The sequence below is a fragment of the Mustelus asterias genome, chromosome 11 (genome assembly GCF_964213995.1).
Source record: "Mustelus asterias chromosome 11, sMusAst1.hap1.1, whole genome shotgun sequence".
Taxonomy (NCBI): Eukaryota; Metazoa; Chordata; class Chondrichthyes; order Carcharhiniformes; family Triakidae; genus Mustelus; species Mustelus asterias.
In genome coordinates, this window is record NC_135811.1 from 76,251,326 (window position 1) to 76,269,210 (window position 17,885).

Below are 17,885 nucleotides of genomic sequence, written 5' to 3' on the forward strand. Positions count from 1 at the left end.
AAACTTGTCCCTCGCCTGAGGCATGGTGATCCTCAGGTTAAGTCACCACCAGTCAGCTCCCACCTTGAAGGAGAGAGAGCCTGTGGTCATCTGGAAGTTTGACAACTTTACCTTTTCACTTGACCAGGTCCAAATCGATCTCCTTGTCTTGGTTGCCTCAGGGGTCATAGAATCATAGACCATTTGGCCCATCAAGCCTCCATAGTTGGGGGGATAGATGGGAGATTCTGTGGGAACGAGAGGGACTCGCGATTGGTGTGTTGCCAGCGTCCATGATGTCTCGTTTTCGTGTTTTCGGGATTCTTAAGGGGGAGGGGGACCAGCCCCAAGTTGTGGTTCACATAGGCACCCAAGACATAGGTAGGAAAAGGGATGGGGATGTAAGGCAGAAATTCAGGGAGTTAGGTTGGAAGCTTAGGGCTAGAACAAACAGAGTTGTTATCTCTGGTTTGTTACCCGTGCCACGTGTTAGTGAGGAGAGGAATAGGGAGAGAGAGCAATTGAACACGTGGCTTCAGGGATGGTGCAGGAGGGAGGGATTCAGATACCTGGACAATTGGGGCTCATTCTGGGGTAGGTGGGACCTCTACAAACGGGATGGTCTACACGTGAACCAGAGGGGTACCAATATTCTGGGGGGAGATTTGCTAATGCTCTTCGGGAGGGTTTAAACTAATTCAGCAGGGGAATGGGAACCTGAATTGTAGATCCAGTGTACAGGAGGATGAGAGTAGTGAGGTCATGGATAAGGTTTCAGCATCGCAGGAGTGTACTGGCAGGCAGGAAGGTGGTTTGAAGTGTGTATACTTCAACGCCAGGAGCTGTACAAAACTCTGGTGCAGCCGCACTTGGAGTATTACATACAGTTCTGGTCACCTAACTTATAGGAAGGATGTGGAAGCATTGGAAAGGGTTCAGAGGAGATTTACTAGGATGTTGCCTGGTATGGTGGGAAGGTCTTATGAGGAAAGGCTGAGGGACTTGAGGTTGTTTTCGTTAGAGAGAAGAAGGTTAAGAGGTGACTTAATAGAGGCATACAAGATGATCAGAGGATTAGATAGGGTGGATAGTGAGAGCCTTTTTCCTCGGATGGTGATTGCTAGCACAAGGGGACATAGCTTTAAATTGAGGGGTGATAGATATAGGACAGATGTCAGGGTAGATTCTTCACTCAGAGAGTAGTAAGGGTGTGGAATGCCCTGCCTGCAGCAGTAGTGGACTCGCCAACATTAAGGGCATTTAAATGGTCATTGGATAAACATATGGATGATATTGGAATAGTGTAGGTTAGATGGGCTTTAGATTGGTTTCACTGGTCGGCGCAACATCGAGGGCTGAAGGGCCTGTACTGCACAGTAATGTTCTATGTTCTATGCACTGACAACAATCCCACCCAGGCCCTAAGCCTGTAACCCCACATATTTACCCTGCTAATCCCCCTGACACTAAGGAGCAATTTACCGTGGCCAATCAACCTAACCCACACACTTTCGGACTGTGGGGGTCTGAGAAGAATTTTCTAAGTATTTTATTTCCCTAATTGGTTTGCCTGTTATCTATATTTTTAATGTTTCTGTGTGATGAGATGGCTATCAGGTGGGTTGGAATGTGTGTTATGAGGCACAAGGGATTGAAGTTATACTGGACAGACTGGATAGACTAGAGTGACGCTTCCTATCATTGTTCATATTTACAGGAAGACAGACTAATGCAATGCATTTGTTGGTATCTTTATTTATATTGGTTTAGGCAGATGCCCAGGATACCACAAAGACCAGACCATTCCAGTCAGACCTCAGACTCATTGCCCTGGATACTTGGGTGGTTCCCAGGGAACCATGGGCCTCCTGCAATGCACAGTCTGGTGGATCTCTCACGGTCGTGAGCAAGAGGATTCATTGCTGTGCCACAACATAACCTCCATCTCCTCATTCCCTTTATTATAAAGTAAAGTTAATTTATTAGTGTCACAAGTAGGCTTACATTAACACTGCAATGAAGTTACTGTGAAAATTCCCTAGTCGCCACACTCCGGCACCTGTTCGGGAACACTGAGGGAGAATTTAGCATGGCCGAGGCACCTAACCAGCATGTCTTTTGGACTGTGGGAGGAAACCGGAGCACCTGGAGGAAACCCGCGCAGACACGGGGAGAATGTGCAAACTCCACACAGACAGTGACCCAAGCTGGGAATCGAACCCACTTCCATGGTGCTGTGAGGCAGCCAGGCTAACTACTGTGCCACTGTGCTGCTCTAACTATATCCTAACTATGTTAGGGGTTGTGGGCTTTAACAAAACGAAAATTACGTGTGGATTCAAACTAACAACAGCAGATTTATTGAAAGCAATGTTCTCTGCACTGCACAGAATGCAAACTGAAACTAGAAGCAGGAGCCTGTAAAACACACCAATGACATCACCATCAAATCATGTGATCAGCTCTTAAAGCAAACATGCAACCCTTTTGAATATATAACATCCTTTGCCACCATAAGTGACAAATGGAACATGCCTGTCAAACAGGGTCACTGCTTCAGGCTGGGAATATGCAGGCAACCTAGTGTACCATCCTGGACACGCTTCTAAAGCATGACCTTCTCGCCAGTATCTGCAGATTGCAAGTACAGGCTGCTAACAGGAAAAATAGGGTGATACAGCTTCCCAGTCCATATACCATAAGGATAATAACCCCATCCCATGAAACCCTGGCCGGAATCTGATCGCCGTTCACGCCAGCGGGATTTTTCCATCCTGCTGCAGTGAACAGGGATTTGGCCAAATTCTGCGACCTTGCGGCAGCAGGAGCGTGGCGCGAACGGCAGGTAAGATGGCGCCCTCTGAGATCAGGTCTGACAGGTTCACTCTAGTTAGATGATCTTTGCCAGACTAACCTGTTGTGCAAAGCACTTCATGCATCTGCTGCCATTCCTTAAACCTTTGCTTTTGGATTGATATTAAACCTATTTAAATCACGCTGGCAATTCCATCCTGTTAAAATAAGAGAAATTCCTCATAAACACTCTGTATTCTAATATCTCAGATCAATTTCTAAGCCTGACCATCTATAGCCGTTCAGCTCTGTCTGATTTAACATCACTGACATTATTGTGAGTCATGATGTAGAGATGCCGGTGTTGGACTGGGGTGGAACAAGATGAGAGGTCACACGACACCAGGTTAAAGTCCAACAGGTTTATTTGCAATCACAAGCTTTTGGAGCACTGCTCTACTTTATCTGACGAAGGGGCGTGCTCCAAAAGCTTGTGATTTCAAATAAAGCTGTTGGACTATAACCTGGTGTTGTGTGAACTCTCATTGTTGTGAGTGATGAGGGAGTCAGTCACACAAGACTTCAGCTTAGTTTTCCTCCATCGCGTGGCCTTTGGTTCAACATGTTCAGAAACAATGCTGTTAAAATTCACATCATCCAAAATTACTCTTCAAGTGGAAAAGTTACCTTAAAATTCCAAGAAGTCAAAATTTCATCTGGCACAGAAACAGTTTGACTCGCTTCGTCGGAGGGACTTTGTTTCTGCGGAGAGAGCAAATAAGTTGTGGCCTACTTGGGACATGCCAAGCGGAGGCGGCGCAGCATGTTACACCACGAATAACTGGCCCTCGGTTCATCAGCTTTGATTTGCTTCTTGTCCCATTCTCCAGGTAACTGAGTTGCTGACTTAATTCCTGGCTGGGTGTGTGTGTGTGTATGAAGGGAGAGGTGGGGGAGGGAGAGAGCTTAGCAGAAGAGTCTATCCTCCCCAGCAGGAGGGAGATATGATGCCAAGGTGCACGGGTACATCTCCTTGTTCCAGCCCTTTGGCAGAAGCATGAGCCTAGGACCAGAGTGCCCAACCTCCACTCCCCCACCCCTCCCACCCCTCCCACCCAACAGCACACATTTGTTTTATGCTGTTTATGGACCAAAGATACTTTGCAGGAGTGCTCATCAGGTATAAAATGTGACACTGAGTTACAGGAAGAGATATTAAGGCAGGTGACCAAAGCCTTTGGTCAAAAAGAGAGATTTTAAGGAGCATCTTAGAGTCGGTGTAGGGGCAAAAATAGAATTCTGAAGCATAGAGTCCAAACAGCTGAAGGTAGGGCCATTAGTGAGTGGAGCAAGGAAATTGGGAATGAATGAGAGGCCAAGATTGGAGGAACACAGAATTCTGGAAGGGTTATGGGCTGGAGGTGGTTACAGAGGTCGAGAGAGGGCAAGGCTAAAGGATATGCATGACCAAGGAAAATAATTTTAAGAATTTTCACAACACCGGGTTAAAGTCCAAAAGGTTTATTTGGAATCAAGAGCTTTCGGAGTGCTGCTCCTTCATCAGATGAGTGCTCACTCAGTGATAACTCACCTGATGAAGGGGCAATGCTCCGAAAGCTCGTGATACCAAATCAACCTGTTGGACTTTAACCCTGGTGTTGTGAGTGTTCTTACTGTGCCCACCCCAGTCCAACGCCGGCACCTCCACCTCATGAAAATAACTTTGAGCAAGGATTGGAGGGGGAGTTAAAAGGATATTTTGGCTTCCAAAAAATCCTAACCGTGTTCAGTTCAATATCGTGACCGGCACAGTTGGAGCAACCTATTCGAATGCCTGGTTCCTCAAACATTTAACCATTGTAATCTTCGAGCAATTCACTGGACTCTTCAATGCGTGAAGATTTTGTCGATTGTTAACGAAAATGCTTCAGTTTCGGAGAAAACAATATTTTGCATTACCAAACATTAGGGCGGCACGGTAGCACAGTGGTTAGCACTGCTGCTTCACAGCTCCAGGGACCTGGGTTCGATTTCCGGCTTGGGTCACTGACTGTGTGGAGTTTGCACATTCTCCTCGTGTCTGCGTGGGTTTCCTCCAGGTGCTCCGGTTTCCTCCCACAGTCCAAAGATGTGCGGGTTAGGTTGATTGGCCATGCTAAAATTGCCCCTTAGTGTCGAGATGGGTAGGTTAGAGGGATTAGTGGGTAAATATGTAGGGATATGGGGGTAGGGCCTGGGTGCGATTGTGGTCGGTGTAGACTCGATGGGCCCAATGGCCTCTTTCTACACTGCAGGGTTTCTATGATTTCTATAACTGTGCTTACATCCCCGTGATATCTATTTCCAGAACATTGCTCTGTTTGTTGATTGCGAATGTTTGAACGTGAAACACAGGGTGTACATTTCCTCTGCTTGGCTCGTTCCAAGTAAAATCATAAATATATTCATTTTGAATGTGTTTATGGTTTCATTTGGAGGATCAAAGGATATTTTCTGAGCTGTTTTTTTATGATGTTACCACCAACAGCAACCAGTAAAATTTTTGACTTCCAGTTATAAGTTTCAGAGAATTCGTGACTTCAAATTATCAGTCAACATTTTATGCCCCAAATAGAAACAGGAAAATGATGGAAATACACAGCAAGTAAGCAATGTTCTCTCTAACTTTAGTTGTTCCTAACATATTCATTTAAATGCACGGAAAATATAAACCTTTTTCCGTGGCTGATGTGCATGGTAACGATTTGTGTTTAGCCTGCACAGGAAGTTTTGGGTAACTGCGCAGTTTATTTTTACTCATTCATGTGACATGGGCATCGCCAGCTAGAAGTTTAACAACACCAGGTTAAAGTCCACCAGGTTTATTTGGTAGCAAAAGCCACACAAAAGCTTGTGTGGCTTTTGCTACCAAATAAACCTGTTGGACTTTAACCTGGTGTTGTTAAACTTCTTACTGTGTTTACCCCAGTCCAACGCCGGCATCTCCACATCATGATCGCCAGCTAGCCAGCATTCATTGTCCATCCCTAGTCACCAGAGTGCAGTTGAGAGTCAACCACATTGCTGTGGCTCTGGGGTCACTTGTAATTCAGACCAGGTAAGGATGGAAGATTTCCTTCCCTAAAAGATATTAGTGAATCAGATGAGTTTTTCTGACAATCGACAATGGTTTCATGATTCTTAATTCCAGATGTCTTTTTTTTATTGAATTCAAATTCCACCATCTGCTGTGGTGAGATTCGAGCCCAGGCCCCCAGAACATTAGCTGAATTTCTGGATTAATAGGCTAGCGATAAAACCACTAGGCCATCACCTCCCCTTAGTGGGAATGTTGCAAGTAAGACTGTAAAAGAAAAGGGCAGGGTTCTGGGTGTGAGCCAATCTTAGAGCTAAGGCCCAGCTATTGCCTTGGGCAGGCTGTGTAAGTGAAGGGTTTGGGCTGGGATATTAGAAAACCGGGGCTAAAGCTCCGCAATGTGCCTCATTCTTTTCTGCAGATTCCAACTGGCTTCTGGGTGGGAGGCAGGGGAAGAGGGGGGTCTAGATCTTTGTTGGGGGAAGGGAAATTTGGATGCCGGAGGTGAGAGTCTTTGGTTTGATGGTGTGGTCAAATCACAGAAAAGAAGGTAAGCTTGAATCTAGCCAGAATAGAATACTTCTGTTTCTCCTGGACCACAAGCTGTGCAGTGAATGCACTTCCCCAGAGCAGCCCTCACCCCCTGGAGCTGCTGCCAAGGCCAGAGCTGATCCTTGCTATGAGTTGGTCACCAGCCCCATCACCTCACCCCCCCTCCCCCTCCCATCTCTATTACACTTAAAAGTGCTGGGATCGGAGGTGGGTTCATGTTGGGTTTGAGATTTTTGGGATATGTTTTTGGGAATTAAAACTATCTCCTGAAATTCTACTTCATGTGAAATTCTTCCTTGCACCAGACAAGTCAGTAAAGTTGGATGATAATGCTGCCCACAACTGAGAGCTAATGCACATATCCTTGAGTGGACCTCTTTGTTAGAACCATCTGAAAAGTCTTGATACTCAAAATGTCTTCCAACCTTTTCCACCAAATCTATTTCTCCCCAATTGCTTGTGCTATTTTTATTCAAAGAACAATACAGCACAGAAACAGGCCCTTTGGCCCACCAAGCTGGCGCCAATTCCTAACTCTTGTTTAGATCCACTACTTATTGCCTATGCATAGTTTCTATCCTTCTGATCGCCTCTTGTTCAATGCCTATCAAGATACCCCTTGAATGTTGCTAACATGCCTGCTTCCACTACCTCCACTGGCAGTGCATTATAGGCCTCCTCCACCCTTTGTGTGAAAAACTTTCCCTGCATGTATCCCCTAACTTTCCCTCTCTCATCTTGAACCTGTGCCCTCTTGTAGTTGACTTTTCCACCTTGGAGAAAAGCCTCTGACTATCCACCCTATCTGTGCCCTCTCATAATTTTGTAGACCTCTATCAGGTCACCCCTCAGCCTCCATCTTTCCAGTGAAAACTAACTGAGTTTATCCAACCCCTCCTCATACCTAAAACCCTCCAGACATGGGATGTGTGCGTCATTTGTTACCCATCCCTGTTTGCCCTGGAACAGCATGGCTTGCTGGGCTATTTCAGAGGGCAGTTAAGAGCCAACCATATTGCCGTGGGTCTGGAGTCACGTGCAGGCCAGACCAGATAAGGACGGCAAATTTTTGAAAGGGCATGAGTGAACCAGATGGGCTTTTATGACAATTGCTGTTAGTTTCATGGTCACCATTACTGAAACTAGCTTTATATTCCAGATTTATTCATTGAATTTAAATTCCACCAGCTTGAACCATGTCCCCAGAGCATTTTCCCAGGTCCAGTGACATTACCACTATGCCACCATCCACCCCCATACATGTTTATTCACATATGGGGGAAGGAAATAATCTTTCCCCATTAAATATTGTCCGAGCTAAAAGGATATTCAGATACAGCGTTTGTGAATGATGGATGTTTTATTGCCTTCTTATCGATAAGGAGAGAACTGGAGAATTCCTAAGGCTTCTTCAGACTGTCCTGCTCAATTGTATACAGTTAATTTTTTAGGGCATTTACAACTTCTAGTAAAGATTATTTCTAGCCACGCCGGTAAATTATTTACATATGATACAAAGAGGTAGGCCCGAGACAATAGCTGTTTAATCGTGTCCCATTGGTAATGTCATAATCTTTAGTGGTAGATGGATAGAATGTCTGTTCAGACGATGGTCACTTAATCATGTCATTATTACAGTTTCGGTGCTGTTAGCAAGAACATTCAGCACCGATATAGTAAAACATCCATCTTTTGTCTACGCTATCTATTTCATGTATATGCAGAGACAGCCAGTCCACAGTCAGGTTGCTGCTGCTGATTTGCTGATTTTCCCGGTCCTCTGGCCGACCCCCTGCTGAGCTCAGTTCTCCTCTCCCCCAATATGGAGTCTGAAGTAACTCCTCCTACACTGTAGGAGGTGCTGTCTTTCAGTGAAATATTACATTGTAGCTCTGCCTGCCCCCTCCAAGCAGATGTAATAAATCCCATGGTATTATTCGAAGAGGAGCACTACCCTGGCAAACATGTGTCCCTCAAACAACACCTGCTCAAACAGATTAGTTGTTGTTTGTGAGACTACCTTAAAACAGTGACTGTGCTTTAGAAGTACTTCATTGGATGTAATGTGCTTTGGGACGTTCTGAGGGCATGAGGCAAGCTAAGGGTGTGCAAGTTAACTTTCCCAGGAAAAGGTGAGAGGGTGAGTCAACACTTATTATAAACCAATGAGTGAATTGGCAGCCAGCTAACTATAAATGAGTGAATTAATTGAGAAACAGGCCTTTGGCCCAGCCCTCATCAGATACAATCATTGAGCCATCGTGGAGCTCTCTCTCATTGTTATTGACCAAGGACCGGCTATTGAACTTTGCTGAACTCTCTAGCTTATTGTTCAGTTAGTACGCAGGAGCAAACATGCTAGTGTGAGATCCGGGAGGTAACTGTCTACTTGAAAGCCCCTTGACTTTTAAGATCATTTGTTGTTAACGCAGGTGAAACATTTTGATGCTAAACAAATGAGGCAAATTCAGGAATGAGGTAAATCTAGCAATGAGAAGTCTTCAGAATTTCATTTTGAGATCATTAATTGCATTGGTTCAGAGTAAGTGTTTTTGGTGGAATAAAGGACAGCTCGGTCGGGAAGCAAATAAAATGTGAAAACAAGATGCAGACTGGCACTCGGCAATAAAAAAACAAAATCAAAATAGAACTCCTTGTTGAGTTCAGAAGGCCGCAGAGTGCCTCATGGGAAGATGAGGGAGCTGTTTGTCCAGCTTGTGTTGGGCTTCTCCGGAACATTGCAGCAGGCAGAGGACAGAAATGTGAATGTGAAAACAAGGTGGTGAAATCTAGTAGCCAGCAATAGAAGGTCAGAGTCATGCTTGTGGACTGGCATTCCACAAAGAGGGCAAGGAACTGGCTACAGATGAATTAAACAGAAAGCTTTTGGGTCCAGAACATCCTTTTACTCTGGTTGTCTTTGATCCTCAAGTAATTTTTTATTTTTTTAAACCACGTTTTGTTTCATTAGTTTTAACTGATTGTTTTAACTGATGAACAATCGAGCTCTTTAGTTTAGTTGTGGTAAGGAATCTTTTAAAATCATGGTCACCTATTGTGTGTGTACATATGCATGCGCCTATGTTTCTTAACCTGAAGTATGCGCGATCCACTTGGAGGAAAGGATCCTTTAAATTCTTCTGTCAATATATTACCCTTACTTTGGGGTGGCTTTCTGAAAGTTACATCGACAGCAAGCTTAGTGACCTCCTTCTGCCCCACACCAAAAACACTCAATTGTGTGTAATGCTGGTAGTGTTTACTGGATATGAAGGTGCTAGTGGGTTAACTCCACAGTTTAAGAAGGATTACTTTTGGAATATTACAATTGTGGTAACTTTAATGGGCGATCCTTCATGGGGCCATGTGACCAGGCCAGAACCATGTGACCAGGCCAGAACCAATGGAGTGTGAGCGCACTAAACTGGGCCTATTGGGAGTGGAGGTGCGCGCACCCCCAAGGCTGCAGTGGGAGACAGGGCTTTGTTCAGCGTGGACCTGTATAGTTGTGCTTCATTCCATAAATACTTGAGCTTGTCACTTTCCACATCAAGTCACCTCGAGTTACTACAACAATTTAAAAGGCTTGTGAGTGAGTTGGTTCTCGCCAAGGCAGGCATATCCAGAGCACTGATGCTGGTAACCCTCCTGCTGCCTAAAGAAAAGCTCAAGATTTAGAAACACAGTGAAAGTTGCCAGATTCACAGATGGTATAGGTGGGCATGTTGGTTGGAAGCAACGAAGGAACGATTGAAGGGTCTACAAATTCAATGGAGGTGGGAAGAAATTGTTACACAATATCATCATTACATGGGATGTGCTGTACCAGCCAGCAGGCAAAAGCTGAAAGAGGCCCAGGGCTGACCCTGCCCAGTTATTATCGGGTAAGCATTCTCCAGTGCGGCCTTCACAACACATGACAACGCAGAGTCGCTGAGCAGAAACTGATAGCCAAGTTCCGCACACATGAGGACGGCCTCAACCGGGATCTTGGGTTTATGTCACACTATTTGTAACCCCCACGACTTGCCTGGGCTTGCAAAATCTCACTAACTGTCCTGGCTGGAGACAATTCACATCTCTTTAACCTGTGCTTAACCCTCTCTCCACTCACATTGTCTGCATTTGAATACCTGTAAAGATTCGTATTCCAACCATTATCTTGTAATTGAGTTTGTGTCTATATATGCCCTGTTTGTGAACTGAACTCTTCACTCACCTGATGAAGGAGCAGTGCTCCAAAAGCTCGTACTACCAAATAAACCTGTTGGACTTTAACCTGGTGTTGTGAGACTATTTACTGTGCCCACCCCAGTCCAACGCCGGCATCTCCACATCAGTTATTTTGGAGCAGAATTGGCCGATCACAAAGAATGGTGAGCCACATTTCCGAATAAGTAGATTATTCTGAGGCTGTTTATTGCTCAGACTGGGCTTGAACGTGTTATTGAGTCCCCTTTACCCAGGCGCAATAGGAACATGCAAACCCTCAAAATGGTGGAGGCAAGGACCCAGAGGCTAATGTCAAAGGACTGAATTATAAGGAGAAAAATGAACGATTTGAATACTTCAGTGTTGAGAAGGGGAAGAGAAAGATCTGCATTGACCGGCACAATGGTTAGCACTGCTGTCTCACAGCACCAGGGACCCAGGTTCAATTCTGGCCTCAGGTCACTGTCTGTGTGGAGTTTGCGCGTTCTCCCCGTGTCTGCGTGGGTTTGCTCCGGTTTCTTCCTATACTCCAAAGATGTGCGGCTTCGGTGGATTGGCTATGCTAAATTGCCCCTGACTGTCAGGGGCATTATCCGTGTAAATAGGTCGTGTTCCAGGGAAAGGGCCTGGGTGGGATTGTTGTCAGTGCATGCTTGATGGGCCAAATGGCCTCCTTCTGTACTGTAGGGATTCTACGATTGTACGAGATATAAGATGGGAAGTTTAAAAAATACTGGAGTTATTTTAAGAGGTAATTAGACATTGTGATTATGGGGGATTGTAGGTTTCTGTGGCACGTATGGCTAATCATTCAGAATGTAATTATCCAAAAGCAAAATACTGCTAATAAAATGTCACAACCTGAAATGTTAACCCTGTTTCTCACTCCAGACCTGCTGTGTATTTCCAGCATTTTCTGTGTTTAATTCAGAATGTATTTATGATCATTGAATGTATGCATTATTAAATATTGCATTCACTGTCTCCTCCATCCACATCACTGACCTTCATTACTATGTTTCTTTCATTCACCTATCCTGGTTCTTAGTACTTTTTTCTTTTATCCTTCTCTCAGGTTCGTCCCCTTCGAAGAAGAAGATGTCTTCGAAACCAGGTGATTTTTCTGACTTCATATCGAAGAGTTGTGACTCCCTATTGAAAGACAGGGACACAGTACTGACCGTGGATTGTCAGGGAGGGAGACCTTGCACTTGTGCAGTGACCTTAGCAATGAGCTCAGACTGTGCCACAGTGGAAGGAATGAGCTCAACACTTAACATTGCATGAAATTCATTGGAACTGGATTTCCTGGACTAAATCTTAACAAAAAAATGGCAGAGTGTTGTTTCCACTGAGAAAACTGGCATGTTTCTCCCCAGATCTTATGACACTTTGCCAAAAAAAAAATCAAGGGGGTGTGTCTCACGCTGTCATGTGGGACGTTGCCTCAACACACCAGCAAAATCCTGGCTGCACAGAGGTCGAGATGCCATCTTTATAGAGCATCCCCATCAGAACCTGAGTAAACCTCCCCCACAGGATAAATACATGGGGTTGTTGATTCAGGTTTGATGGGCTGAATGGCCTCCTCCTGCACTGTTGGGATTCTCTAATTCTACTCCTACTTCAGTTTCCTCCGGACCACCCGGAGGAAACCCACACAGACACGGGGAGAATGTGCAAACTCCGCAGTTATCCACACAAGCCTCCTCTCATTTAATCTCACATTATTCATACCTCCACTGAGATGAGGTTAGATCCCAATATATGGCTTGACAGAAATTTGGAAATCCCAGTTGAAGCTGCACCTTGCGTGAAGGAATTTCTGGATTTAAGCCTCCATTCACAAGACAGTGTACATGTGGATGTAATTCTACTCTCTGCACCTCTCTAATTTAAGAGGACAATCAATTTTCAAATTCCATTAACTGAACTTATCTCGTGAACAAGTGTCTTTCTTTGTAAAGGGGGTAAATGAAACAGATTGAAGGAGGTTGACCTTTGTTTGTCCTTACATTACATTACAGTGGAACCTCCTCAGTTAGTGGATCCCCAGACACACTTGGAGGTTCAGGCAGGACAACAAGCAGAGCTGTACGTTGGGATTATAGGAGCTCTGCCCATTGCTGCAACATGGCTGAAACAGAAAGACCAGGTATCCAAGATTAATCCCTTCAGTTATATCAGCGTGTGCTCTTGCAGTTACATTAGAAAACCCAGAGGCAAAGGAGTGCCACTGGCTGCTAAAACCTGCTCCTTCCTTGGACCATGTAGAATGTGGAGTCCACTCCATATATTTAATTGATACTAAAAGCTTCTCATCCCTGCAATTACTCTTGACTCAATTCTGCCCCAGATTGGATCATTGCTCCCACATCTGGAAAAATGCTTAACAATTGATTTCAAGTTTTTGATACTTTTTGTGTTTTTCACTCTCGTCTCTAACATCTTCAATGCTTTTTGCTCTCCCCGTGGCCCTCGCCCGGCACCCCCCGGCTCTTGCCCTGCTCCCTGTGACCCTCACCTGGCACCCCCGGCTCTCACCCTGCTCCCTGCGGCCCTCCTGCATGCTCTCATTCTTTTTCTCAAACTTTGCTATGAACGTGTCAGTGCTTTCTTAAACTTTCTTCTCCCCCCTAATGTGAAAGCATCTTGTCCTTCTGTGTCACACTCCTTACACTGTCTGATATTATTCTTTCCCCAAGGACTTAACTCCCACTTGATTCCTCCTTCTATGATCGTGAAGCATGGAATAATCTAATTGCCAACTGCTGATTCAGACTGCCTTCCTTCTGCATCTATTAAAGATCTGTATGAGTTTGGATGGTGGGTAGATTTGGATTGAGGCCAGGGAGTGAGAGTTCCAAGAAAAATTTATCGCTGGGACTCGTGTGGCATCGTTAAGCAGCACTGAATCCAAAATGCTCCAAGATTTTTCAACGTACTTTTACACAACCCCTGGATCTGTTCTTTTAGTGACTATTGTGGGTTGTGTTACATTGATCTGTTATTTAACTTTTTATCTGGGCTGTTCACCAGTCCAAAGATATGCAAGTGGGGTGGATTGGCCATGGGCCTTGCTAAGTTCTCCCTTAGTGTCCCAAGATGTGTTGATTAGCGGGGTAAATGTGTGGCGTTTGGGGGCTAGGGATGGAGGAGGGTGGGCCCGAGTAACATGCTCTGTCGGAGAGTCGGTGCAGACTCAATGGCCACTGCACAGTAGGGATTCTAAATTCTCCCCCTATCCATTTGCTTCAGATCTTGAATAGTTCTCGAACTTCTGTGGACACAACAGACACTGGGACCAAACTGGTGATAAAGGATGTGCAAATGGATGATGCCGGCCATTATACACTGGTGGTGAAAGACCGCAATGGGAATGTGCAGCATCAGATCAGTCTGGCTGTTGTAGGTAAGTAGAGTATCAAACAGTCTGCTGGAGAAAATGATGTGTTGAGACAGAATAGCGATTAAAAGGAAGAGGTGCAAACAATTTGAACTATTGAATTCTCAAACATTTCAGAAGCTGCCTGCATTTTGTTCATAGAATCTCTACGTACAGAAGGAGGCCATTCATCCCATCGAGCTTGCACTGACAACACCCTATCCCTGTAACCCCACATATTTACCCTGCTAATCCCCCTGACACTAGGGGCAATTTTAGCATGGCCAATCAGCCTAACCCGCACATCTTTGGACTATGGGAGGAAACTGGAGCACCCAGAGGAAACCCATGCAGACACGGGGAGAATGTGCAAACTCCGCACAGACAGTGACCCAAGCCGGGAATCGAACCCGGGTCCCTGGCGATGTGAGGCAGCAGTGCTAACCACTGTGCCATCGTGCTGCCCAAGAATATGTTTTTCTATATAAACATAGTGTAAATGCTGCTTATAGAGACAAATGTAGATTGGTGGCATAGTAGTATTGTCGATGGACTAGAAATCCAGAGACCCGGGGTAAATGCTCTGGGGACCAGGGTTCGAATCCCACCATGGCAGATGGTGAAATTTGAATTCAATCAAAAGGCTAGTGATGACCATGAAATAATTTTCGTAAAAACCCGCCTGGTTCACTAATGCCCTTTAGGGAAGGAAATCCTTACCTGGTCTGGCCTACATATGACTCTGAAATGGCCTAGCAAAGCACTCAGTTCAAGGGCAATAAATGCTGGCCCAGCCAGTGATACCCACGTGCAATAAACTGTGTTAAAATTTCTAGGGCGACATTGTGGCACAATGGTTAGCACTGCTACCTCACAGTGCCAGGAATCTGGGTTCAATTCCGGTCTTGGGTGACTGTGCAAACTGCACACAGACATTCTCCCTGTGCCTGAGCGGGTTTCCTCCGGGTGCTCTGCTTTCATACAATCACAAAATCCCTACAGTGCAGAAGGAAGCCATTCGGCCCCTCGAGTATGCACTGACAATAATCCCACCCAGGCCCTATCCCCAAAACCCCACATATTTTCACCACTATTCCCTCTAACATTCACATCCCGGGACACTAAGGGGCAATTTATCATAGCTAATGTACCTAACATAACTAACCTCCCAGTCTGGTGAGTCATAGAGGTTTACAGCATGGAAACAGGCCCTTCGGCCCAACTTGTCCATGCCGCCCTTTTTTATAAAACTCCTAAACTAATCCCAATTGCCCACATTTGGCCCATATCTCTCTATACCCATCGTACCCATGTAACTATCTAAGTGCTTTTTAAAAGATAAAATTGTACCCACCTCTACTACTACCTCTGGCAGCTTGTTCCAGACACTCACCACCCTCTGTGAAAAATTGCCCCTCTGGACACTTTTGTATCTCTCTCCTCTCACCTTAAACCTATGCCCTCTAGTTTTAGACTGCCCTACCTTTGGGAAAAGATATTGACTATCTACCTTGTATTTGCCCCTCATTATTTTATAGACCTCTATAAGGTCACCCCTCAGCCTCCTACGCTCCAGAGAAGTCCCAGTCTATTCAGCTTCTCCTTATAACCCAATCCATCAAGTCCCGGTAACATCCTAGTAAATCTTTTCTGCACTCTTTCTAGTTTAATAATATTCTTTCTATAATGGGGTGACCAGAATTGCACAGAGTATTCCAAGTGTGGCCTTACCAATGTCTTGTACAACTTCAACAAGACATCCCAACTCCTGTATTCAATGTTCTGACCGATGAAACCAAGCATGCCGAATGCCTTCTTCACCACTCTGTCCACCTGTGACTCCACTTTCAAGGAGCTATGAACATGTACCCCGAGATCTCTTTGTTCTGTAACTCTCCCCAATGCCCTACCATTAACTGAGTAAGTCCTGCCCTGGTTCAATCTACCAAAATGCATTACCTCGCATTTGTCTAAATATAAACTCCATTTGTCAGCCCACTAGCCCAATTGATCAAGATCCCGCTGCAATTGGAGATAACCTTCCTCACTGTCCACCATGTCACAATCTTGGTGTCATCTGCAAACTTACTGACCATGCCCCCTATATTCTCATCCAAATCATGAATATAAATGACAAATAACAGTGGGCCCAGCACTGACCCCTGAGGCACACCGCTGGTCACAGGTCTCCAGTTTGAAAAACAACTCTCTACAACCACCCTCTGGCTTTTGTCAAGAAGCCAATTTTGTATCCATTTAGATACCTCACCCTAGATCCCATGAGAGTCCACACAGGTTAGGTTGATTGGCCATGCTAAATTGTCCGTTAGTGCCAAGGGGACTAACAGGGTAAATATGTGGGTTATGGGGTTAGGGCCTGGGTGGGATTGTTGTCTGTGTGGGCTTAGTGGGCCGAATGGCCTCTTCCTGCACTGTAGGGAATCTATGATTCTATAATTATAGGGGCGGCACGGTAGCACAGTGGTTAGCACTGCTGCTTCACAGCTCCAGGGTCCCGGGTTCGATGCTCGGGTCACTGTCTGTGTGGAGTTTGCACATTCTCCTCGTGTCTGCGTGGGTTTCCTCCGGGTGCTCCGGTTTCCTCCCACAGTCCAAAGATGTGCGGGTTAGGTTGATTGGCCAGGTTAAAAATTGCCCCTTAGAGTCCTGGGATGCGTAGGTTAGAGGGATTAGCGGGTAAATATGTGGGGATAGGGCCTGGGTGGGATTGTGGTCGGTGCAGACTCGATGGGCCGAATGGCCTCCTTCTGCACTGTAGGGTTTCTATGATGAATAACACAACACTGAGCCTCCTTCCAGAAATGATTGATTGATAGATAACTGAACACACAGTGGAATAGTTGGTGTGACAAATGGGAATTCACATTAAATCCCAGTTTACCACTTACCTCAGACAGGCCTGAGCCTCCAGCTGGAAGACCTTGTATCTCGGAGTTGGGCAGGGATTCTCTCACCCTGTCCTGGTCAGGTCCATGTTATGATGGCGGGAGTGCTATCAAGTCCTACATCATTGAGATAAAGCAGTCTGGAGATTCAGAGTGGAAAATACTGACGGATTCCTGCAGTAGCACCTCATATCACGTAGACTGTCTGAAGCCAGATGGAGAGTACAGCTTCCGTATATACGCAGTGAACATGTACGGCGTTAGTGATGTAGGTGAAGAATCCAAACCTGTTAACCTGGCCGATGTAGAAGGTAAGAATTTGAATCCTATGATTTATTTTATTCTGACATGATTGATATGTTAAGCATGCACAGACAGACATTCACACAATCTGAAAATCTGGGCTGTTAGATTTATAAAAAAGATTACCCTAATTCGCAAACATTTTCCAAGTGTGTGGGATTAAGAATGGAGTTGAGTTGTGGTAACCCGTGTCTCCTTTGTTAATTTTTCTAATTCATCCCACACTGAACCATAGAGACCACTGCCAACTGTTTGGGCATGGACAATGCGGCACGGTGGCATGGTGGTTAGCACTGCTGCCTCACAGCGGCAGGGACCCGGATTCAATTCCGGCCTCGGGTCATTGTCTGTGTGGAGTTTGAACATTCCCCCCTTGTTTGCGTGGGTTTCCTCCGGGTGCTCCGGTTTCCTCCCACAGTCCAAAGATATGCAGGTTGGGAGGATTGGCCCTGCTAAATTGCCCCTTAGTGTCAGGAGGGTTAGCAGGGTAAATATGTGGGGTTACAGGAATAGGGCCTGGGTGGGATTGTGGTCAGTACTGTCTTGATGGGGCAAATGGCCTCCTTCAGCACTGTAGGATTCTATGATTCTCATAGGACATAAGTTTATTAGCAATAATGGACCTTATGAGAAAAAAAGCTACCTAACAATTATTAGTGCTCCAGTGCACTTTAGACCA

At 45.4% G+C, this 17,885-nt stretch overlaps 1 protein-coding gene across 1 annotated transcript in view; it reads left to right on the forward strand.

Moving 5' to 3' along the window:
• The window catches only part of LOC144500602 (myosin light chain kinase, smooth muscle-like), an 86,062-nt gene that overhangs the window by 36,704 nt on the left and 31,473 nt on the right, over nucleotides 1-17,885 (forward strand). Inside the window, exons 5-8 of the mRNA XM_078223783.1 lie at nucleotides 11,688-11,726; nucleotides 12,640-12,767; nucleotides 13,871-14,024; nucleotides 16,912-17,214. Of these exons, the coding sequence (XP_078079909.1) occupies nucleotides 11,688-11,726; nucleotides 12,640-12,767; nucleotides 13,871-14,024; nucleotides 16,912-17,214 (624 nt within the window). The remainder of the gene's footprint in view (nucleotides 1-11,687; nucleotides 11,727-12,639; nucleotides 12,768-13,870; nucleotides 14,025-16,911; nucleotides 17,215-17,885) is intronic.